Here is a 22867-nt window from a genome sequence, read left to right as displayed (position 1 = left end):
CATCTAAGAAGAAAGATAATAGTGTTAATTGTAATATATGTGTGATTTTCCCAGGACAATCCCCAAAAGAAATCTTAATTATTATTAATTAAATTTACTACTTATGGAGTGGGTATTTCATATTTATCTCCTATTTATTTCTCATCCGCAATTAGTTGCTCCATATGAGATCTCCATGAATTTTAAGAAATGTATAGAAAAATGAGTTGTTATACATAATTTATATATTGTGACTCATTTTTATATATTACTTTTTTTAATATCTAAATGGAATAAATTAGTGAAGTATACAGTCTTCTTATCAAATATAGTAAAGTAAAATGAAGCATGTTATGATAAACATTCTAAAATGACAAAATATGACCGTTGATAAAGCAACAAGAGAATGGTATCTACAAGATAATTGATGCAGAAAGTCACATAAGAGTATTGAGATTTTTTTTTCCACAATGAAAGTGTAATTTTAAGATTAGGCATCAAGTTGATAATGTTAGTCTTTTTCACATGAATGAATGTAATATCATCCACACACATATACTTGTAGTTAGGAAAGATTATTATACTAATTTATATGTTGGCAATGACCTTTTTTTTCAATTTTCACACTTCTTGCATTATATTTATCCTCTTTAAGGTGTATGATAGGAGTATCTTTTTTAGGTGTGTAGGGCAAAACGACAGGCTATGTTTGGCCAATAGTTTATTTGCATGCATGAACTCTCCCTCCCCCTCTCTCTATAGTCTATATCATAAATTAAGTCCTATAAATACCCTCTTTTCTATGTCAATTGAACACACCCAATACAATACATAGCTCTCCTTCACATAAAATCTTCAATGGCAATTCCCAAATTTCTTGTAGCTTCAATCTTTCTTGCTCTTCTAGCACTCCATGGAGTCCAAGCACTCCAATCCAATCAAGTGGTAACATGTTAAACTCCTCTAGTATTTTCTTTCATTATAATAATCTAGTCGATACTACATCAGATGAAATATACGAGTCAACACCACGCTCACAGTCCCATTAATTTATCTCAACTCTTAACATAGCACACAATTAAAAATCAACCTCCAACAATCAACACAAGAACAAGCTAATGAAGATTGATTTGACCATTTTCCAAGTATTATCAACTATACATTGACCATGTGTTGTTATAATCTCTTGGCAGACTAGCAAGGTTGCACCAGAAGATGCATACTCCTCAAAAATTGGTAAATACTCATTTTCTCACTATTCTTGCACGTTTTTATCTATACCAGTCAATTAGAAGACATTCATGTAAATAAATTTGTTCTATATATTTTTGCAGATTGCAAGAGTGCTTGTGCAGGGAGATGCAAGCTATCAAGCAGGCCAAATCTATGCAAGAGGGCGTGTGGAACTTGCTGCGCCCGGTGCAACTGCGTGCCTCCGGGCACATACGGGAACTACGAAGCCTGCCCCTGCTACGCTTCATTGACCACGCACGGAAATAAGCGCAAATGCCCTTAATTGATCTCGAGGATAAAAATATCGTTATATCTTGAAATTCCACCTGTATTATTATGTTTGTTTTGTATTTTTTTTCTCTTTTCTTATCGTGTTCATATTCCTATCGTGTGTAATTCGATTGTATGACATAAAATAAATAAATAAAGAACATGCATGTGTGTAGCAACATTTGTTGTGCACGTTGTTCAATCTATGTCCCAACAATATATGACCCTATTAATTTTTTTTTCACACTCTTCATATAGTGAGACTCCTAGCAAGGATCCCTTCAAAGGTAATGCCAGGCCCAAACGCAAGGATCAATCCCCACTCCTCTTCTCCCTCCTCCTCGCCCCGTTGCTTCGCCTCTTCTAGAACGTACTCCAACACATAAACGATTGTGTTGCTACTGGCATTGCCGTAATCGGCCAGCGCCTTCCGGCTGGCACTCAACTTCCCCGGCAACAGTGCCAATTTTTTCTCCATCCGGTTCAAAATAGCCGGGCCCCCGGGGTGAACAGCCCAAAACAATTTATTATAGTCCATTTTAACCTCAGAGACTCCCATCAACTCATCACAAAAACCTTGTACATTGTCCTCAATGATTTGGGGCAGCTCCCTGTCTAGCCTAAAACTTATCCCTTCCTCTGTTAGCCTCCCATCAATAATCTTCTCTGTGTCGGGTAAGAAGCGCTGCAACGACGAATGCAACTCGAACAACGGGATCTCACTCCCCACACAAGGGTTGGTCCCTATTATGACAGCTCCGGCTCCGTCCCCAAACAGAGCAACTCCCACTAAGTCATAAGGTCTATCGGCGTTAGGGGGCCGATAGCCTATGATGGTGGTCTCAGAGGTTGCTAGGAGCACCCGGCTACCCGGATTGTTCTCCGCGATATCCTTGGCTACCCTCAGGCCCGCCACCCCACCAGAACAGCCTGAGAAGTAGAGCATGACTCGTTGGGTGTCGGGCCTGATGCCCAGCCCCTTTGCCAGGTAGAGATCTCCACCTGGCAAACGGGCCTCGCTGGAGGACACGTAGACCAAGTGGGTGATGTCAGAGGCCGGCCGCCCCCATTTCTCGATGCAAGACTTGGAGGCAGCGATGGCCATCTCTGTGACAGCCGGGTTGCAGATGTCGAGGCGCTGCGTCACCGTCGGAACCCCTTCCATCGCCAGCTCGGGGTACTGCGCTAGGATCTCCTCCGACATCACCACGTACCTCGTCTTCACCGAGGTCGTCTTGCCTGAAAAAAAACAACACTTGTTTTTACTGGTAAAACGGTTGAGGGCCCACCATTTCAAAGTGGAAAACCAATCAAACAATATCTCTAGTGTCAAATCATTCATCACACCAAAATTGATATTCTTTTATAATAATCAAGCACATACAATTTCTTTTTAATTGACAAATGAACACTAAACGAAACCTTTGGCATCAAACATTACCATTCCGCCGTTAGGGCAACTCACACACATTTTACTTTAAAATAATGAGAGAGAGAGAGAGAGAGGGGGGGTTATACAAAGGCGGACAAGCTTCTGCTTGAGATCAGGGTCGTGGCGATTGGTGATTTTGAAGTAGGCATCGACCAAGAAATCTTGAAGCACTAGCTGGTGAGGGAAGGCTTTGCCTAGACCAAGAATTATTGCTTTTTTTGAATCAAATTTCTTACACAATTCACCACTTCCCATCGATTTTTAAATTTTTTTCGACTCTTTTAACTCAAATTTCGATTCTTGTTGATTGGAACAACAAGGCTACTGTTGTATATATAACACTAGCATCGGGATGATTATCAGATTTAAATTTTATGATGGTTTCAATTTTTTATGTTGGATTAGTTTTAGTGCAAGAACTTCGTGACCTGTTTTAGCAGGTTTTTTGGTGGATATTTGGTTTGGAACATCAAGAGGCATCCACGCAATATATAACTATATTGCATGATATTTCAAAATTTAACTCAAATTTACGAAAACAGTGAGGTGGCTCAGGTGGGGAAATTTGATTTCTAGACCACACTATTTACTGAGATATTTTATTATTTAGGCATTCAAATTCAAATGGAATAAAATATGTGAAATTGAGAACTAAAAATCATTACGTGTTCAATCAAGGAAGATATAGAAAGAAAAAAGCTTTAAAATCCCTACCTAGAAGTAGTAATCAATACTAAGTATGATTCAACATAAAATCCACCGTTGAAAAGTTAATACTAAGACAATATCCAATTCTAAAATTTATCATACATGAAAAATAAATTATAGTATATAGATAAATAATATGGAAATAATTGCACGTTTACATAATTTACATAACTTTGCGAATTTCCCATGCAGCCAAAATTCATACAGTTCATGTAAATATCATGTGTAATCAATTTTTTTGTATTAAGGGTATATTAAAGTATAAAATGACTACTACTTCCATATTTTTATATACATTACTACATTAGTACAATTTAATAAATTACTATACGTCAATGGCTACTTTAGGAACTTGAATTAAATACTACAGTAGTACTTTTTTAAATCCATATGAAATAAATTTGATCAATTTAAAATGTGCAAGATATTGGGCCTATAATTTGGTTTGGGCCATGACATAGTACAAAAGCAAACAAAGAAACTCCAATGTCCCACTTTATAAATTCCAAAATTTCAGGGGCTAAAAATACAAAAGTATAAAGGTTTTAGACCCTTCGTGTAAAAACTTAAAAGTATCAATCGATCCGGCAAATGCATACTCAGTTCCATAGCTCACTAGGGTTTAAGAGCTGAGAAATTCCACCGAGAAATCAGATCGATCGATCTGCGGCAGAAATGGCGATGATACAGTCGTTCAAAGCGGCGGCGAGTCGAATTGTGTCGGCCGCTGAGCACCGGATGGCATTCTCCTCCCTCGCGTCGTCTATAGCGGCGCGGCCGGGGGATGCGGTCGTGTGCGGCCGAGGAGACAAGAAGACGAAGAAAGGAAAGAGATTCAAAGGCTCGTTCGGAAACAGCAGGCCGAAAAAGGAGAAGAAAATCGAGAGGATCAAGGATAAGATAGAGGTGCCGAGGTCCACTCCTTGGCCTCTCCCTTTCAAGCTCATCTAGATTCTCGCTTTTATTTTTCGTTGTTGTTTTCGAAGTTACTGTACATTTTCCATGAGCTAAAAGGAAAAATCTAGGGTTCATTTGAACTGATTCGCTCAAAATAGCTCATGATTGAAGCTAGATTCTGTTAGTGTTTTGGTTTGGTTTGATAATTTGATGATTCAAATGGTAACCAAACATCCTTAGTAGCTATATCGTGATTGATATTCATTATTTTGCTTGATGAGCTGATCATGTGCTAAGCTTCAATAAAATTTACGAACGAGGAATAAACTATTTAAGCTTCTGCATTCTGCTCCATAGATGTCCACTTTCATTGTTTCTGAACTTTCAATTATTGCTCTTATGGTTGTATTTCTGCGCTTATTTAGCATTTTTATCACTGATATTTTGCTAGAGAGTTGGTAGATCATAGGTTTGGTTAGTCATTGTCTCAGAAATGTAGAAGCTGCTGCTCCTTTAGTACATATTTATCATGCGTGCACAAGACTATCAATATCAAACGTTGGAACTAGTCTTAGTTTCTCTGCTTATGTATATTTTACTGAGTGACGACTTGATTACTTGAATAGCATGTGTAATACTTCATTTAAGGAAGTTTTAGCAAGAGACTCTGGTATTTGGATAATATGGGTGTAGAATGTGCTTGGATCATCTAGTTATCGACTTATCATATGCGACTTGATCACCTGAATAGCATGTGATGCTTCCTAGTGAGGAAGTGTTAAGGACATACTGAGGTGTTGGGATTAGTTGGGCTTAGCACACGCTTAGACCATCTAGTTCTCGTGTGCAATTCTTTATGCATTCTGCATCCTTGCTAGTATCTCCTTGATTGAGAATGATATGATGGTTTGCCTCCCCATAAAAACTTTTAGCTCCTTTTCTAACTCGAGAGAAAGAGTTAGGTGTGTGTTACTAGATAATACTCCCTCCGTCCCGGGCTACTCGCTCCTTTCCTTTTCGGCACGGAGATTAAGGAATGAGTGTATAGGAAAGTAAAAAATGACGGCTGTAGGTGAAAATTTTTACTAAAAATGGAAAGAGTGCAAGTAACTTGGGACGTCCAAAAAGGAAATAAGTGCGAGTAGCTTGGGACGGAGGGAGTACTTGGAAAAATGCCTTCACTGAGACTAGTTGCAATGGTGCTAATGTATCATTTCCATGTCCTTTTTAGCTGCATACTTCACTTTTGCAAAATACCATGGAAACTAGGAGCTAGTCACACTGGAAACTAGGGCTGTGGCTGGTTATATCTTACTGTGATGGATTTCTTATTGTAGATATGCCAAAAGTAATAAAAAAAGAAATGCAAGTACCTAGCTTGGCCCGGATATAACATATAGTAGTAGCTACTTAACATCAATTAGTTGTGGAGTTGGCATAGTCCTCAAGATTATTCAACTTGGTCTTGGTATCACATGTAGCTACTTAACTTCAGTTAGTTGTGGAGGGTTTGGAATAGCCCTAAAGATTATTCAGTGTGGTCTTGATATCACATGTAGCTACTAAGCATCTTTTAGTTGTGGAGTTGTTGCCATAGCCCTCAAGAATATGCAGCTTGGTCTACATATCACATGTAGCTACTTAAGCGACGTATACGAGATGTCAAGTTTGAACATTGATTTGCCAATAGATTAGTATCAAAAAGGAGAAAGATTCTAAGTCAAAGCCGCCCTGGAGAGAAATTTGATCTATTGCAGCTGTCAGTTCTTTTCATAAGTTAAAGAGGAAGAAAGTTGTTAGATGATGCATACTACACTATATTTTTTTTATATCTAAATTAGTACTTTTGTGGTAGTTAGATTTGTTTTCATATGGGATAGATATGTTACCATCATTGCTCTTTCTTTTACTTTTGCGTTTGAAGCTTTGTTACTCTTAAGAAGCTCAGGCTCGTTGGATTTCCTTAGGCTATTTGTTTCTTGTGCAATATGGCAACACTCATAAAAAACCATTCAGTGCGAAGATCAATGGGATGCTATATAATGCTTCGATAGAATTTCGTTAGCAAACAAGGGATATGTACTCCCTTTGTCCCATAGGATTAGATCATAATTCCTTTTTCTTCCGTCTCATAAAGATAGTCCATATCCATTTATAGAAACTTTTCCACACAACAAACACTACTTGGGGCTCTAGTATGAACTAACACAATTTTAACTACATTTTCTCGTTCTCTCTTACTTTGCCAATCAGGCATTAAAATCTATGCAGTCTCTAAATGACCTATTTCTATGGGACGAAGAGAGTATATGATAATTGAATCACAATTTAGTTAATAGAACACTTGTCTTTCGTTCAATAGATCGAGGACTCGAGCTACATGATCAATATTGACAAGAATATATTCTTGGCAAACAAAGGATATGTATATTATAATAAATCAAGATTTAGATGGTAAGGCAACTGAGAAATCATAATTAACAATCTAAAAAAACAAAGGGTATGCATATGATAAAAATTCATAATCTTTGCGAGTTTGCGTGCATTGCAGTTGGTAACTATCCATTAAGAAAAAGGTCAAATTTTGACGCACATTCCCTTTCTCTAGTTCCCTTAAGAAAAAGGCCAATATTCGCCAAAAAATTGAAGGCTACAGAGCATATGCAACGGAGATGCAACTTGTAAATATATGACATTCCCAAGCAACAAGCATTGGAAAATTGGCAATTGCCAAGGAAGGGTACATTTTAACATTAATAAAACAAGTGCAATCTAAAACATATCATTGATAACACGAGATTTTATTGCAAAACACATGTTATAATCATCTGTCAAACGCATCATTGATGACAAAAACGAGATTATTATTGCAAAACACATGTTCTAAACATCTGTCATCCAGATTTCAAGGAAAGAGTCCTGGTCGGAAGTTACAGACAGCAAGCTCCGGTGAGTTTTCCAAACATGGAAAGACACAGGCAGTGATTATCCAACAAGAATTTAACCACGTCCAGTTTTGGGAGTCTCAAATACAAGAATGATCGCCAACATCTTTTTCTAAAGAAAAATCTTAAATTGGAAACCACAGACCACAAACTAGAGCGGAACTAGTCCTCTTATCATGATTTGTGGACCTCCAACCTGCAACATTAGTCATTAAGATCTCATCAGCACATCATGATAATTAAGGCTTGGGCATTCTTGTGTGCCTCTCGAAGAAAGAATTGGCGGTGTGGGTGGTGGGGATGGGGTTTATAAAAGCAAATGCCTAGACAGAAGGAGGAATGTTACTGGTGTTTAGTTCATGTTTATTGCAACCTTACTACCATAGTAATAGGAATGACAGAATTGATGAGAACAGTGATACCAATATACCAACCTTCATTTATTTCAGAGGATGATGGATCCTCTTCATTCACGCTCTTCCATGCCATAGTTGTGTATAATCTCAATCTACATTAACCACACAGCAATATTATGTCGCAAATTGCTTAATCAACTTAAGCATAAGTCTTGCGATAACATGGTATAATAATTGCATGCTCTTGTTCGTAAATTTTGGTATTATGCAAACAATATAAGCAAAAATAGGGGCATAGAGCCAAACCAGGCATCATAATGAGCTAGCATCTCATCCATTCAGTAGGCAGACATGCACTTATAACAGAAAAAACGAAATCTAATGCATAAAATACTACTAAAAACTTAGTTTGCCTTCAAGACCAGTGAAAAGTAAATAAGAAAACATATATTATAATTATGTTAACACTACTATTAATCAATACTAATGCACCGAATGTTAATTGAAAATACCGAACTGGAATAAAGTTTTCTGAATACAGAAAAGATAAGAAAAGAGAAAATGCAAACTAAATAAATAGCCTACGAACTAAATCACGCCAAGTAGTAATCAGTATTTGATCAATTACCCCAAGAGGTGGTGTCGGATTCCTGCAGAATTTGGAGCCACCAGGTGCCCAAGGAACTGTAGAAAGGAAAAAAAATTGTGAACCATCAAAAAGTAAGCAAGCCTAATAATTTAAAAAAAAAAGAGATGCTTAACAGACTGATATTACAATTTACTATCATCCAATAGTTTCTTGAGCCCTCCAAAAGGCAAAAGATTATGCTAGCGTCAGTTAACAAGGAATAAACATTGCTCATATATTATATGAATGCACCGACTAATTCAACTTGCATCTAGATACTAAACATGGTTGGGATTTTCCCCAATGCTCCAATTTTTTGCCATTTGATACAAACCATTACATTCAGTACTATGCTATTATCGTCTTTAGCAACTGATTTATATGACACTACAGTAAATCAACATTCGAAGAAAGACATCTAATGCAACTAGTTCCTTCTCTCTGTGAAGAACAAATAGCATTGAAAGATGTAATTTCTCAATCTGTTCTCGTGCTAAAACTGTTTATATGAAAGGTAATAAATTATGGAAGGGTAAAATTCCACCAAAAATATACTTCCACACTGTGACTAATAAAAAATAATTCAACATTTTAGATCAAATTACCAATGTAAGGATCGGGATGCCTCCATTTGTTGTGCTCCGCCTCACCAGCTGCTATCATTCTATCAATCAGTTCGATATCCTCCTGGAAGAAGAGCAAGGGGAACCCCAATCAATCTAACATTGTGTTTCAGGTTGAATTACATAGTTGATCGCTCTTTTCCAGATCCAACATTTCTCTTAGTTTTTCTTTCTACCAAAATCCTTACATTATAGTAATGGCATTGAAATAACTTACCAAAGCCAGGTCAAATAAGCTTATTAACAGTTTATTGAAGATAGGAGACTCAATCAAACAGCTCAATTCATGAAATTAAGCAACCACCATTACACTGAAATGCGAAAAACTCTAATTCATAACGAACAAATTCAAAGTACATGATGAAAATAGAGAACAAACCACGTGTTTATTAGCCTCGAATTTCTCTCTTAGAGCATCAGCCTGATAAAAAACACGCACAACCAAGAGACAGAAAATAAAAACTCGTTTAGAGCCCAATCCAGCAGAAATTTAATCTCGTCTAAGTAGCGAAGATTTGTTCACATAACATTATCAGATCAAAAGCAGAGATCGAATGAATGTATGAAGAAATGGAGAGAAATAGAAAAATTACATCGGAATAAAAGAGGTGGCGATGAACCGCCCAGTTAAGAGTGTCCTTGAGAGCTCTCCTGTAGAGGATGCGAACCCTCTCCTTCTGCGCTGCTCGCCGAGCCAAATACGACGCCGTACTTACGCTCATTCTCTCTCTCTCTCTCCCCCCCCTGATTTCTGATACAACCCAGTTTCTAGTAAACTCGAATCGCTACTTGACTCCTACCTTGTCATTTATGATACGGCGTCGTTCCGATGAGTTGGGCCTCAATAAAAGGAACATTTGGGCCTGTATCACGTGTCAATAAAGGCCCATTCAGTTTAGATGCATAGCCATAGGAAAAGTTGTTTTTGTTTTTGTCTTATTAGTTTTAGCCTTTTACAGGTTATTTTCCCATTAATGTTTTTTTAAAAATATCACTATAATAATATCACCATCTTTTGATTTATTGTAACATTGACACTATTTTTTTTTTGAAGGAGTAACATTGACACTATAGTTTTATTCTGATGAGCATCTCCAGCATGATATAAATTGAAGAACAAATACTGAGGTTGCGTCACTCACATCAACCCTCATATGATTACAAAATTTTAGGGAGTTGTTAAATTTATATCAAGTGCAAATAGATCATATTATTACAACAATTTAATTTCTTCACAAAATTACAAACTAAATGGAATATATTCCAACTTTTTCTATCCAGTGAAGATGAAGTGATATACTTAATCGTTAAAATTGAAGTATTAAAACGAAAAGCGTATATCAATTCGAAATTTAGACTAGAGTTTGATTCATGCTATTCGTTAGATTTAAATTCATGCTATTCGTTAGATTTAAAATTTATACTATCAGGGGCGTAGCCACGTGAGATTTAAAATTTATACTATCAGGGGCGTAGCCACATGAGCCTTTGGCGTGACATATGCCCCTCCTCAAAAATTTATATACATACTAATATTTCTTCAAATTTGTATATTTGTTTGAATTCCTTCTTAAATGCCCCTGCTCAATTATTTAATTATTTGCTTATACATAATTTTGCCCCTCTTGATTTTAATTCTTGCCTTCGCTCCTGTATACTATGATATCAAGATAGAGTTTGAACGAAAATTAGTTATAATAATATTTTTTTATGAAATACTACTATAACAAAAACTTCCAGGGAAATGGCGTCGTTAAAAACACAACGGCGTCGTTAAACACATAAGAACTTCTCGTTGAGCCGACCTCACAAAAGGGACGACATACTATTTTTCCATCTAAACGATCTTCTGGTCATGCTTGGAGGTGTGAAACTGAGTCCAAACATCTCCTTCAGGGCCACCCCATTCTCCGAGAATCCGATAAGCTTGGCCACCACAGCAGCGCTCCGGCTAACGCGGCCCATGTCTTGGGTGTCGCTGTACAAGAGATGAACCAGCTGCCGCCTCCTCCTCTTGGAGCCGAGACCAATGCCCCAATCCGTGTAAAGCATGTTCCTCTCATCCTCCGTACACCTTCTACCCATAAGCCTGCTCAGCGTTTCCCTCTCACGATGAAGAGCTCTTTTGCTGTTTATTTGAGAGCGCATAGTTCAGAAAAGTTAGTTCAACATGTAAATTAACTATGCCCTTTTCATAGAACAAATATAAATGCATACATATAGTACTTATTCAATATCATAAAACAGTATTAATAAAAATGATATGCAATGAAATTATAGGCAAACCAAAATTTGTAAAACAAGGCTCCTTTATTATATGTATAGATTATCAAACTCAATGAAATTAGACGCCATTTTGAAGGCCATTTAACTGTGCATAACGATCAGAGTGGCGAATTCGTGACTGATGAATGAAATGTGAATGAGGATATAGACATACCTAGAGGCCAATGTGAGTGTACGGCCGTCCTGTATGACTGAGTTGCCACCAGAAAATGTATCCTTTAGGAAGGATAGTCTCCTATACTCTACCTCCATATAAATGGAATCTGTGAAATCTTCTTTAATGAGGAGGATGAAGTATGTCCTGTGGACTAATGACACATTGCAATCATGCCATAGTTCGACTATCAGTTTCTGCAGCTTCTCGAATTTCATGGGCCAATCTTGCATCTGGACCACAGCGAGATCTCTAGCGCCATTTTCATCTCCGGATCCTGTTCCTCTTCCTTCAACCTGAGGAAACAAAGCAGGGGCAAATAATGAGTTCTCTGCTTGATGGCTACTAAACAGAAACCATGTAAGAAGAAAATAACTACGTTTTCATATTGAAGCTTTGCCATCTCCTTGAGTCCTGCAACAAAGGAACCAAGAGTTGGAATATCTTCTTCTCCATGGGAGCTGCTCTGATTTTTAGCTTCATCAATGAAACTACTACAATCAGAGTTTAGGGAATCGCTTCTCGTAAATTTCGCATTATTTGCACCATAGATTGTTGGGGGAAGTTTCCAGGGCTTCCTGAGGGCGCCGCTTTCAGGTCTTCCAGTGAAATCATTTTCAAAGACGTGAGGAGGTGTGCTCTGACTTTCTTCGGCAGTCTCAAAATCAGATAAGCAAGTCATTAAACTAGCTCTACAGCTTCGGCTTCTACTCAACTTTATGCTGCCAGAACTCAATAGACTAGTTGATCGAACACCAGAAGACGATGAATCAGGGTAGGGCCGGAAAACAGAATCAGTGCTATTCCTCACATCTTGAACTCTATGTGCTTCGGCGTCTGAGTAACCATTTGCAGCACCACTCACTTGTCTAGGTGAAGCCGATAGCATCTCATGATCTACAATGTGACCATTACCAGGCTCCACCCATGCTTGCAACATTTGTTCATTATTACTAGTTGACTGGTCAAAAGACTCGCATGCTCGACTCTGAGAAGATTCATCCATCTCAATGCATCGAACTTCCTTGATGTCATCATAATTTTCTTCAACTTTGATAGGATTTCTCTGTATAATATGACTTGGATAAGATGTACCATCCGATAAATATTGATCCTCACTATTCTCCGGAAGCAATAGGTCTGATTCTCCATTACACCTAAGGTTTCCATTAAAAGACCCACTGAGTTGTTTTGAACTTTTGATGCTTTCTGCCTCTTGGATTAAGTCCTCATTTTTCAAATTGGCAAGATTTAGTTGCCTCTTTAGCTCCCTGACCTCTTTCTCCAACTGCAGAGCAAGCAACATAATGAGGAAGGTTAAGTTCACCAGTTTGATTAAAGAAACTTAAAATCTATTATGACAATATCAAATGATAAAGTTTGCAATTTCACCTCAACACGAATAACATTTAGGTTATTAAAAACAATTGACACAGTATTCAGAAGCTGTAGGAAAGACAAAAGTATGCAATTTAAATATATGAGTAAGGCATTACCTTTTCAATCTGCATATCTTTCTTTCTTAGTGATGGTGCATGATCGCATATTGATGCTGGAATTTTTAACTCAGTCTCCAACCTTGCTACCTCTTTCTGAAGATGTTTCACCAATGCCTTATCTGACATCACTACATTGACCTGTGCATTAGTTGATACTTCCTTTGCAAAGGAAGCAAATAAGAGTGTGTTCCTCGATTGCTCAACATGGCTTCTTGCAGGGCTCAAATTGCAAATGATTGCAGTTCTTGCATTGCCTGCCAGGGCAGGCTGTAGTATACGTGTAAGTTTTGAGTCTCTGTAATTAACATGCCCATTTCGCCCTTTGCTGCAGTAAATCATATTATTCAAAAGCTGATGCAAATGGAACTTGCAATAAAACGATGTGACATAGCACTTGCAAGCTACTTGATTAGATTAAAACCCGATAGGACATCTATGCATATGCTTGCTAACTAGCCTACTTGTCCAAAAACATGTGCATTATATTAGAGTAAAGACTAAAGACCAATTCTCAATTAACAAATACAATCAACCTAAGCCAGTAATAATAATGGAAAGCAGAAACAATCTTGCTCAAAGTGGAAGATAAAAAAAGCTCTGATTCATGAATCCTTTATAGCACATTATTTCACAAGAATGAAATCGTCAGGCAGCTAACAAACTACAACGGCAGGCCAAAAGAATCCACAAACCTCAGCTTGCGAATCACTGTGCTCAGAGTGAGCAAACTACGATTAATATGGCAGCCTTCTTTCAGCCTCTGTCCAACTGAGTTAGCTTGAGATGCCCGCTCACTTCCTGCCAGATCTACAAAGTTCTGCAGAGACATGTTCCAATACCTTTCAGATTTATTATACTACTAAATATTTAGGAAAATCATGACAAATTCAAATTTCCTATACCACACTAGCAGCAAGGGTGGTTGAGTTGCCCTTCCCTAAAAACTCACGAGCAGAACTTTCAATTGTCTGGAGGATTTAGATCAAGAATACACACAATAAGTGCTTATATAACATGAATGTTACTGGAGAACGACAAAATCTATTAAGACAAAGAGCTAGGGGAGCTAACCAATCTAAGAATTTGATGCGACCTGGAGCTTGTTTCATTCAATAAGGTCTCTCCAATTTGCCTTTGTGCTATACATAAGTTAAAGAGAGATTAAAAATTCGAAGAATATATAAGTTGTTTAACTAACGAACTGTTGAAGTATAACGACAAAATCAAGTTGGAGTTCATCTAACCTTCACATATGGATAACAACTCCTTGAGGTGATCACGATCCCTCAAAGTTTCTTCTGTGAGTTTCTCTATTATAGTCCCCCTCTACAGAACAAAGAAAATAAATCAAACATACACAAATGAAACAAGGTGGGAAATAGAGTTAAGGAAAAACTCACTTCCGGATCATCGAGGAGTCTTAAAGGAGAATTATCTGTGCTAAGGAGGTCTCTAACAACTTCATTGTAAATCTCCATCGCAGAGAACTTTAAGACAAATGCTCTTTCTTCATGCTGGTTCAGGCAGAAGAAAATTTTCGATAAGACTTCCAAGTGGAAAGAAAGAGAAAGCACTTCTATAATAATCATTAGTCTAATCTTGTATCACCAGGATGAGTGAAAAATGAACTATACTCACACACCTTCTGTATATAATCATAAATATCAGCCACTGCATAATCAGTTATACCATTCATAGTGTATGTCTTTCCGCTGCTTGTTTGACCATATGCAAAGATAGTTGCTGAATGAAAATTAGTTGAAATTTGTTAAAAGAGTTCATCTGTAGAAAGCAGAGGGAAAAAGACCCCTCATAGAGAACAAGGATTCAGCAATGTAATAAACACAATTCTCACAATTGATGCCACCAATAACTGATAGAGCAATGTCCTTTGTACCCTCATCATAAACTTCCCTTGTTGTGCAGTCACCTCGAAATACTCTATCTACCACCATAAAATTGTACATGGAAAAACAAAACAATGTAAAAACAGAGTAAGGTATAGGTATCACAAATAAGTTAATTAACAAACTGATCTAAATGACAAGTTGTATTCAAATGCTTCTAATATATTCAGGAGGTTCCAGTGCTTCACTTTGGAGACAGTAATGATAGCTTGGTTTCCTCAGATAGTGAATATTAACAGAAGTATGGGAGACTATAAACATCAGACCTCCAAATCCCAATTCTTGAAAAAAAAAATTTGTATAATAAAATGTAGCTGAATATTATCAGTTTCGTTTTCATATGATATGCTTGAAAATTTGACCAATGTAAATGACAATGTGAACAGAAATACCAAATGAGTAAGCTGTAGGTAGTCCAGAGCGCTCCTGAAGGCTGTTCCGGTACAAAATGGTGGTTGAGTTGATGCATTCCCAGTCTGAAACTTCAGCCCGTGCACTCTCTTTTTCACTCAACGGCCTTAACCTCACCAGTACCAATATCTTCTCTTCTTTCCCATTCCCAACCACCTGCATTTTCTCCCAATTGATCAACTCCTCGGAACCAATAGCCCCCATTGTTTCTCCCACCTCCTCAAATCTACTTCAATCACACGAGAGATGAGAAGTCCATACTCAGGAACCTACCAGCAAGGCAGCAACCCAGACAAACAATATATAAATACAAAGATATTTGATGTACCCTTCATCGTACTTAAAAAGGCAAGACAGTTAGGTTACTAGAGATAAGTTAGTTCTGCTTGCAGTCGAAATAAATACCCAGACTCCAATGCAGTTTTCACCAGTAATTGACGAAGCTAGTTAAACATGATTTTACCCACTAACATGACATCGATTTTGCTAAAACAGTACTAATCAGTAGTTGGTGGTGATTGGCCAATTTGCTTAATGCCCCTCGGTAATCCCTTTCTCCAACCAGAAACCTAAGAGTTCCATCTTTTTAGGCAGCATCAACAAAAAGTAAACAGAAAGTTTAGTTTAATGGGGACCCCAACTATCCTTCGACTCCAAGTAATGATGGTATTTCCCTGTAGCCCATTCTTCATTATTTTAAACACCAAATCTGGTAAGGCCCATGAAAACAAAAATAGTGGCTCCCCACAACCCCATTTAACAGGAAGAAAGATGCATACACAAACACACATATATACTTCAAACAACTACAACTACACTGAGAGGGATTCAACTGAGACCTCAGGGTTAGGGTTTGTAATTGTATGGCAGAGAAGCTTCGATTCCGAATATGCGAGAATAAAGAAACACAATCCTTACCAGAATCAACAAACAAAATGCAGGATCCGATCCAACAATTACAATAACTGCACTCTAACAGTCAAATTGAGAAACAAAATTAGAGCAATAACACAGCAAATCACTAATTAACAAATGTGGCAAAAGTTTCCACACTCCGAAACAGTACTCTAGCTGATGTTTCCCATAAAGTTGCATTTCTACCATGATAAAGTAGACAAGCTGAAGCGTGAAACGCAAGATTGAAAAAAAGCACTTGAGATCAACTATAAAGGTGGATACACTTTATTTACTATTCAAAAAAGCAAATCCAACTGCCATAACTCGAAAAAATAACAAAACCGCCACACATATAGTAAACAAATCATTCGAGAAAACACCATACCTCCTCACACGATCTCAGTCAAAAATCATCGAATCAAACGGCAACTGCATCAGCATTACTCCTCAACTTCTTCTCGCACCTCTCCCTCTCTCCCTCTCCTCTCACTGTATATTTATGCGTGTAGACGTATAGTATATTAGTGTATGTGTATTTATATAACTAGTAGTATTAAGCTGCAGCTAACCACTAGTGTAGTGAGAGAGAGAGAGAGAGAGAGGGAGAGAGAGAGAGAGGGAGAGAGAAAATGAAGAGAGTGGTGACGGAAGTCGATGTCGGGCGGCCGTGGGAGGGGAGCGAAATGACGTTTGTGCCCCTGGCTGGTTTGAAGAATGCGTGGGAGAAAGCGGCACGTGGCCACGTCGGCGTCGTTGGTGAATACTGCGTAGAATACGGGATAACTGACAACGGCAGTATTTTCTACTTATACATCACTTTACCGTTGGGAGTATTTCCGTATCTGCTTGCTGATTGGATATTGAATTAGTAGTAGTATATTTTTCCATTTTCAAGGGCAAAGAAATCTCTATTTTAAGTGATTTTATAAATTTTCTTTTAATCTTTGAAATTTCTCGATTTATTATAATTTTTCTAGCAATTGCAACTTGATTCAGTGATTTTATCGATTTTCTTTTAATCTGTGTGATTTCTCGAATTTATTTTAATTACTAACAATTATACAATGATTTATCTAACTTTTGAACTTATATAGTAATGCTCCACCAATTTATTATTGGAGTTTCACCTCATCAATTTAGTCTTGATATGACCTGCCCAATGATGACCTACTATTTTTTCCCCGAAAAATATGCTTTCTGTGATGATATTATTTTTCACTTTGAGTTTTAGTTTTCGGATGTGATTATCTCAAGCTATTCAAAAATTAATACGAGTTGCAAAGATTGTGATATAATTAAATAGTGAAATGTTAGGATACAATTATATAATTGCCAAAATTGTGTTAGAACCGACAAATTCAAATATTCGATCATTAAATTCTATATTTATTTGAGAAAGATGTATATCAGACTTGTAATAAATAAAAGAAAGTTTTTATGGTTTTCTACTTTCTTTAGTAAGATAATATATTTAGTGATATTTTGGTTGATGTACGGATTTTTTTTTTATTTTGCGGGTAATTCTTGATTATACTAATTATATGGATATGCGGATGCCCCTTCTTTTTATAACGTGTGATATACTTTATTTATGATTCAATGGATGTGGATTTGTAAACAAGCGATGTAAAATGATTATTCTAATGTCGTTGACATGTTTGAATTCTGTCGGTGATATTATCAAATTATAGAATAGAATTAGCTAATTAAATCACTTGTGAAGCAATATGATGGAGTGGCAAATTGGTAACCAAGGAGTAGTACTATATAATCTCGATCACTTAATTATAAATGTATGTTTGAGATAACTACTATGATAAGGTCATAAGGTATAGATCAATGTGAAATAAATTTATACGAAGTATGTCTTCTTAAAATGGGAAGCCATAAAATAAATGGATTGTTTAATAAATACAAATCTAATAAACGAGTTATATGATCAAATTCAAGCCCAAAATTGATAATAGTAGTAACATAGACATAGTTTTTCTTCAACATATATGTATTTTAATATTGGGTGATCACAATGTCGAATATATTAAGAGTTTGGTTAAATTTTTGCATTGATATCTCACCGATACTTCAGTTCATTGTTAATAAAAATGAGTTACTACGTAATTTGTAACCAATTTTCTGCGTCATAATTATTGAACTTAGTTTTAATCCATATCAATGGTATTGCACAAAACAACACTCACCAATGTGCATTCAAGAGCAACATTGGTAATTTTACAGTTTGTTTCAAACTTTTTAAAAATAATAGAACAGGTAGAGGTAGTCCAGCCTATTACTAATAGAAACACAACAACAACGTTAACAACACAATGTCATATCACATATGATCAATTTGTTGGTTTATGCACATCGTGTAAATCATCATCATTGATGATTCCGCGAATTATTGATGTTAGTAAATGCTGGTAGAGAATTATGACACAATGAATTTACGTGGTTCGATTTACTGAGGTAAATCTACGTCCACGGGGAGAAATGAGGGCAGGTTTGTATTGCTTGATCTGCGAAAATACAGCTTACAACACAGACTTGCTATATGCTATTTTATCTCTAGAGAGCTTAACCCTTTTCTATCAGATCTAAGTTCTATTTATACATTGAACTAAGATCGTGGTTTGCAGCCCCACTAACAAGATCGTGGGTGAGCAATAACTGCTCAATAACTGCTTCATACCACTAAATAGATCGTGGGTATAGTGGAGGTCGTGGAGGCCTTTCATGAGTCCACTAACTCCTAGTTCGGTCGAATGCTGAGACCGAACTGCTGGACTTTACCGATCAACTCTTGCCGATCTGAGAGGAGAGCTTGACTGGTCGGCTTTTACCGAGCTGTAGGCTGAGTCCGAACTCTTTGGTCGTGCCGAACTCTTTGGTCGTGCCGAACAGATACTCTTTCTTGGGCTCTGGGCTGATGGGCCGTCACTGTTATTGGGCTTGCCATTAGGGTTTAGTTCGTGGCCGTCACTGTTATTGGGCTTGCCATTAGGGTTTAGTTCGTACCCCATCACTACCCCCCCCGAAAAGCGAAGTGGATCACTTCGGCGAGGTGAGTCACTTCGGCATTCTGGATAACGGTAAGGGGGAGGCTGACGTCAGGGGACGTGCCTAGCGCATGCCTGCATTAAATGCGACAGTAAAATCCGGCCGCCTGAAAAGGTGGGATTCGAAACGGCGCAACGATTTCGAAATCTTTCCCGTATCTGATAAATACGCTCTTTCTTCATCATTGAAGCACTTTTGCTGTTGCGTCTTCTATACTCTCTTTCTTGCGAAAATTCTCTCTCCGCTTTCAAGAATTTTTTCAGACTATCTTCTCCTTCAAAAAGTAAGAAAAATGTCTTCTTCTTCTTCTTCGGAGTCGGGTAGCGTTAGGAAAGGGGGTAAGGGGTCTTCTAGCCGGAAAGAATCCGGGGAGAAGACCGTAGAGTATTTTCACAGTATCTTGAGTAAGGATACTGTGATATCCCTTTACGAAAAATACTCTTTTCCTGGGGGGAAGGCGGTGGTACCTGACGGTGATCACAGGGCTGACTCCCCGCCGGAGGGTTACGTCACCGTGTACGAGGCCTGCTTAGAATGCGGGCTTCGTTTCCCCCTCCCTTCTGCCTTTATAGATTTACTAGATTTTTTTCAGCTTCCTTTAGGCCAGGTGACTCCGAACTCTTGGAGGCACTTGTCGGCCTTCGCTGCCGAACTCCGTAGGTTAGGAAGGGATTTGTCTTTGAAGGCGATCCTTAAATTCTTTCAATTTAAGAGGAAGGGGTCTTGGTTTTACTTGATCCCTTTACAGCCCTTTAGGGCCTTTTGTAAAACGAAGTGGCCGAAGTGGCAAAATCGCTTCTTCTACTATGATAGGACCGCGGCTCCTAGTTTTCCCTGGAGAGGGCCGGAGTCCGTTATCCGTCACCCTCGGCCTGAACCGTTGGACGAGCTCGATGGCGAGCTCAACAAGATTCCCATAGTTAGGAAACAATACACGGAGTCTGAGCTCGTCAAGGGCGACGTCGTGTTCGACATCTCGTCTTCGGACGAAGAGGCCGAGGGTGAGGATTTCTCTTTATCTTTATGCTCTACTGCTTTAACGAAGAAAATCTGACTTTGCTTTCTTGCTTTTTGGCAGTGTTCATGTTGAATAAGGCTATCAGAAAGTCCTCCGAGCTTGTGGAGCCGGAGAGAGAGAAGGCTACCAGCTCGGCGCCTGATGCCGAGAAGAATCCGAAGAGGCAAAAGACCTCTTCGGGTCCAAAGAAGCCGGAGTCGACTTCGGCAAGTAGGAAGGGGAAGACCCAGAAGCCCCCGAGAGCGCCAGAGAAAGACATGGTCTTGGCGCCTCCTTCGGAGCATATCTGTGAGCCATTTCTATGGCCCACGGACTTCGCCGAGGTGAATTGTCTTCTTGATTCCTTGGCTTGGCTTCTGTCCTGTATTTTTGGTGCCCTCTGTTAACTTTTTTCCTTATTCATTTTCAGAGGAACGATATGCTCTCCAAGCTTGTCGCCGTCGAACTCTCCAAAGCGTCCAATGACTATGCCGAGATGCAGAGGAAGTTGGCGGCTGCTTGTCATCGGGCCGAACAGGCTGAGGCTAACTTTGAGAAGGCCAGAGCTGCTAGGATTTCGGCCCAGGATGAAGCTCAGTTTGCCAAAAACCAGCTCGTCATCCAGCGAGAGCAGGCGAAGCGGAGCGATGCTGCTGCCGTGGTTGCCCAAGGGGAGGCTCTCCGTGTTTACACGGAGAAACTCTTTTTGAGCAGCCAGTTCTCGGCCTTTGTCGGTAGTCTGGTAAGGCTAATTGCCGATAAGGGCGAGCAGGGGGCCGACGTCGTGCTGCCTCTGTACAGCCGAGAGATAGCAGCTCGGCTTCAGAATCTGCCGCTCCTTGAGGAGCTCGCTTCATCTTCGGTCCTGCTTTCTGCAGACCGAGTCCGGAGTTGTCGAGCTGATCGGGACGAGAACCTGGAGGCTATCTTTGCCTCCGTGGGACCCGTTTCACCCGCTTCGACTTACAACGGAGAGGGTGAGGCCGAGCCGCTGGAGCGGGAGGCCGAAGTCGATCAGGCCGGGCATCCGGAGAAGGAGGCCGATCAGGAGGCGGAGGCGAGGCCGGCAGGAGGCGAGGCCGAGGCTGAGGTAGCCCAGGAGAAGGAAGCTGTACCAGACCGAGGAGCCGGAGACGAAGCAGGCGGAGTATGATTTCGTCTCCCTTCTCCTAGTCTAGTTTCTTCCTTGTAAAATGGCCTTGAAGCCCTAGTGTAAAAAATTTTCCTTGTGAATGAAAAATTCTCTACCTTTGTCTTCGTATAGCTTTTCGTACTCGCCTTTATTCCTGTTGTATTTTACTATCTGCTCGGTACAGCTGCCGAACTAATATAGCTGCTTTGTACCCAAGGAGATGGAGATACTTCACTGGAAACGGCTGTACTCTTCGGCTTTGGACGAAGCTGAGAGAAGAGCTATAGCCGATCAGACGAAGAATGACGAGCTTCTGGCTCGTTTAGTGAAGCTGGAGGCCGATATCAAGGACTTAGAGTCCGATAAGAAAGATCTGGAGGCCGAGCTGAATACGGCCATTGCTGAGAGGACTGCGTATGAGGATTACATCCGTGTGCGCGGGGGAATGACCATATCAGAAGTTCAGGAACGAGTTGACGAACTGTGGGAGGAGTATAATGTACTCCGGAGGAACAATGCGCTGGAGAGCTCGGCTTGCCAACAAGTCGTGAAATCATTGCGGCGCTGGGCTTCTCGGTACGACATTGTTCTTGCCCGGCGTCCCTCAATAGAAAGATTCCTTCGGCATATCGTGGCAACAGATGCTCGCACTCCAGATCAAACCTCTGGCTCCCTTGTTCAAAATCCTACTCCCAGTCAACAACGAACTCCGGCACAGCCGGAAACGTCAAGACGAGAACGGGCTCAGGAGCAACCGGAATCGTCAAGACAGGGACGGACTGAAATTCGCCGAGGAGTTGTGACTATGAGCGAGCAAGATCAGCAGATGATTATTGCAGAGACTCTTCATCGCCGAGGTGTTAGGGCTTCTCGGGCTCGGGGAAGAGGCGTTGGGTCGAGGATAGCATCTCGTCGACCTGCTTATTCTTCATCTGCTCGGAACAACCGAACTCGGCTTCCAGAGGGTTTTGCAGATAGGTGGCTTAACTTCAGCAACCCTGGACAGTAGAATAGTCCTTTGTAATAGCGTAGCGCCATTTTGTAGGGTAGCGGAGTTGTATGCCGAACAAGATTTGAAAAATGAAATTTTGTTTTCGCTTCTAACACTGTATTTACAGCTTAGCGAAAAAATTTCATCGTACTTGTCCTCGGTCTTATGAAGTAGACTTCTTTGACCGGACTTGGTCCTTGGTCTTATGAAGTAAACTTCTTTGACCGGACTCGTCTTTGGTCTGATGAAATAAACATCTTTGACCGGACTCGTCTTTGGTCTGATGAAATAAACATCTTTGACCGGACTCGTCTTTGATCTGATGAAATAAACATCTTTGACCGGACTCGTCTTTGGTCTGATGAAATAAACATCTTTGACCGGACTCGTCTTTGGTCTGATGAAATAAACATCTTTGACCGGACTTGGTTTGTGTTCTAATTTGGCGATTTTTGTCGCCGGGAT

At 39.3% G+C, this 22867-nt stretch overlaps 5 protein-coding genes across 8 annotated transcripts; 2 read left to right on the top strand and 3 right to left on the bottom strand.

Annotated features, from left to right (window-relative positions):
* Positions 1-763: 763 nt before the first annotated feature.
* Positions 764-1684, top strand: LOC121751403 (snakin-2-like). Its single transcript, XM_042146138.1, has 3 exons — positions 764-924; positions 1173-1215; positions 1314-1684. The coding sequence occupies exons 1-3, from the start codon at positions 838-840 to the stop codon at positions 1493-1495; spliced, it is 312 nt and encodes a 103-aa protein (XP_042002072.1). The 5' UTR covers positions 764-837; the 3' UTR covers positions 1496-1684.
* On the bottom strand, positions 1652-3229 carry LOC121751402 (type III polyketide synthase B-like). The gene is made up of 2 exons (XM_042146136.1): positions 3001-3229; positions 1652-2721 (listed from the first exon to the last, which is right to left on the bottom strand). Exons 1-2 carry the CDS (start codon positions 3167-3169, stop codon positions 1733-1735), a joined length of 1158 nt encoding a protein of 385 aa, XP_042002070.1. The 5' UTR covers positions 3170-3229; the 3' UTR covers positions 1652-1732.
* A 964-nt stretch (positions 3230-4193) lies between these two features.
* Positions 4194-4873, top strand: LOC121750814 (30S ribosomal protein S31, mitochondrial-like). Its single transcript, XM_042145431.1, has one exon. The coding sequence runs from the start codon at positions 4298-4300 to the stop codon at positions 4571-4573; it is 276 nt and encodes a 91-aa protein (XP_042001365.1). The 5' UTR covers positions 4194-4297; the 3' UTR covers positions 4574-4873.
* Positions 4874-7299: 2426 nt separating this feature from the next.
* Positions 7300-9836, bottom strand: LOC121753272 (NADH dehydrogenase [ubiquinone] 1 beta subcomplex subunit 9-like). The gene is made up of 6 exons (XM_042148505.1): positions 9665-9836; positions 9451-9492; positions 9054-9135; positions 8449-8504; positions 7899-7972; positions 7300-7660 (listed from the first exon to the last, which is right to left on the bottom strand). The coding sequence occupies exons 1-5, from the start codon at positions 9791-9793 to the stop codon at positions 7931-7933; spliced, it is 351 nt and encodes a 116-aa protein (XP_042004439.1). The 5' UTR covers positions 9794-9836; the 3' UTR covers positions 7300-7660; positions 7899-7930.
* A 911-nt stretch (positions 9837-10747) lies between these two features.
* Positions 10748-16877, bottom strand: LOC121752243 (kinesin-like protein KIN-7E). 4 transcript variants are annotated; one of them, XM_042147210.1, is made up of 14 exons: positions 16611-16877; positions 16247-16300; positions 15310-15597; positions 14866-14955; positions 14653-14753; positions 14411-14524; positions 14255-14336; positions 14082-14149; positions 13913-13978; positions 13703-13827; positions 13008-13335; positions 11891-12799; positions 11512-11807; positions 10748-11199 (listed from the first exon to the last, which is right to left on the bottom strand). In XM_042147210.1, the coding sequence occupies exons 3-14, from the start codon at positions 15530-15532 to the stop codon at positions 10878-10880; spliced, it is 2724 nt and encodes a 907-aa protein (XP_042003144.1). In that variant the 5' UTR covers positions 15533-15597; positions 16247-16300; positions 16611-16877; the 3' UTR covers positions 10748-10877. The 4 variants fall into 4 exon arrangements, with proteins under 4 accessions (XP_042003144.1, XP_042003142.1, XP_042003145.1 ...); XM_042147208.1 differs by lacking the exon at positions 16247-16300; XM_042147211.1 differs by lacking the exon at positions 16247-16300 and having other exon boundaries at positions 15310-15554.
* Between the last annotated feature and the right edge of the window lie 5990 nt (positions 16878-22867).

This window comes from Salvia splendens, chromosome 10 (assembly GCF_004379255.2).
Source record: "Salvia splendens isolate huo1 chromosome 10, SspV2, whole genome shotgun sequence".
NCBI lineage: Eukaryota > Viridiplantae > Streptophyta > Magnoliopsida > Lamiales > Lamiaceae > Salvia > Salvia splendens.
Note: the sequence above shows the minus strand (reverse complement) of the source record. Positions and strands in the feature narration are given on the sequence as shown.

Coding starts and splice junctions, on each gene's coding strand:
- LOC121751403 (XM_042146138.1), top strand. CDS start 838: ATGGCAATTCCCAAATTTCTTGTAGCTTCAATCTTTCTTGCTCTTCTA. Junction 925..1,172: donor CACTCCAATCCAATCAAGTG/GTAACATGTTAA, acceptor ATCTCTTGGCAG/ACTAGCAAGGTTGCACCAGA. Junction 1,216..1,313: donor TGCATACTCCTCAAAAATTG/GTAAATACTCAT, acceptor ATATTTTTGCAG/ATTGCAAGAGTGCTTGTGCA.
- LOC121751402 (XM_042146136.1), bottom strand. CDS start 3,169: ATGGGAAGTGGTGAATTGTGTAAGAAATTTGATTCAAAAAAAGCAATA. Junction 2,722..3,000: donor GCAGAAGCTTGTCCGCCTTT/GTATAACCCCCC, acceptor GTTTTTTTTCAG/GCAAGACGACCTCGGTGAAG.
- LOC121750814 (XM_042145431.1), top strand. CDS start 4,298: ATGGCGATGATACAGTCGTTCAAAGCGGCGGCGAGTCGAATTGTGTCG.
- LOC121753272 (XM_042148505.1), bottom strand. CDS start 9,793: ATGAGCGTAAGTACGGCGTCGTATTTGGCTCGGCGAGCAGCGCAGAAG. Junction 9,493..9,664: donor GCCACCTCTTTTATTCCGAT/GTAATTTTTCTA, acceptor GTTTTTTATCAG/GCTGATGCTCTAAGAGAGAA. Junction 9,136..9,450: donor TCGAGGCTAATAAACACGTG/GTTTGTTCTCTA, acceptor CTCTTCTTCCAG/GAGGATATCGAACTGATTGA.
- LOC121752243 (XM_042147210.1), bottom strand. CDS start 15,532: ATGGGGGCTATTGGTTCCGAGGAGTTGATCAATTGGGAGAAAATGCAG. Junction 14,150..14,254: donor GTTGTTATCCATATGTGAAG/GTTAGATGAACT, acceptor ACTTATGTATAG/CACAAAGGCAAATTGGAGAG. Junction 13,336..13,702: donor ACAGTGATTCGCAAGCTGAG/GTTTGTGGATTC, acceptor GATTTACTGCAG/CAAAGGGCGAAATGGGCATG.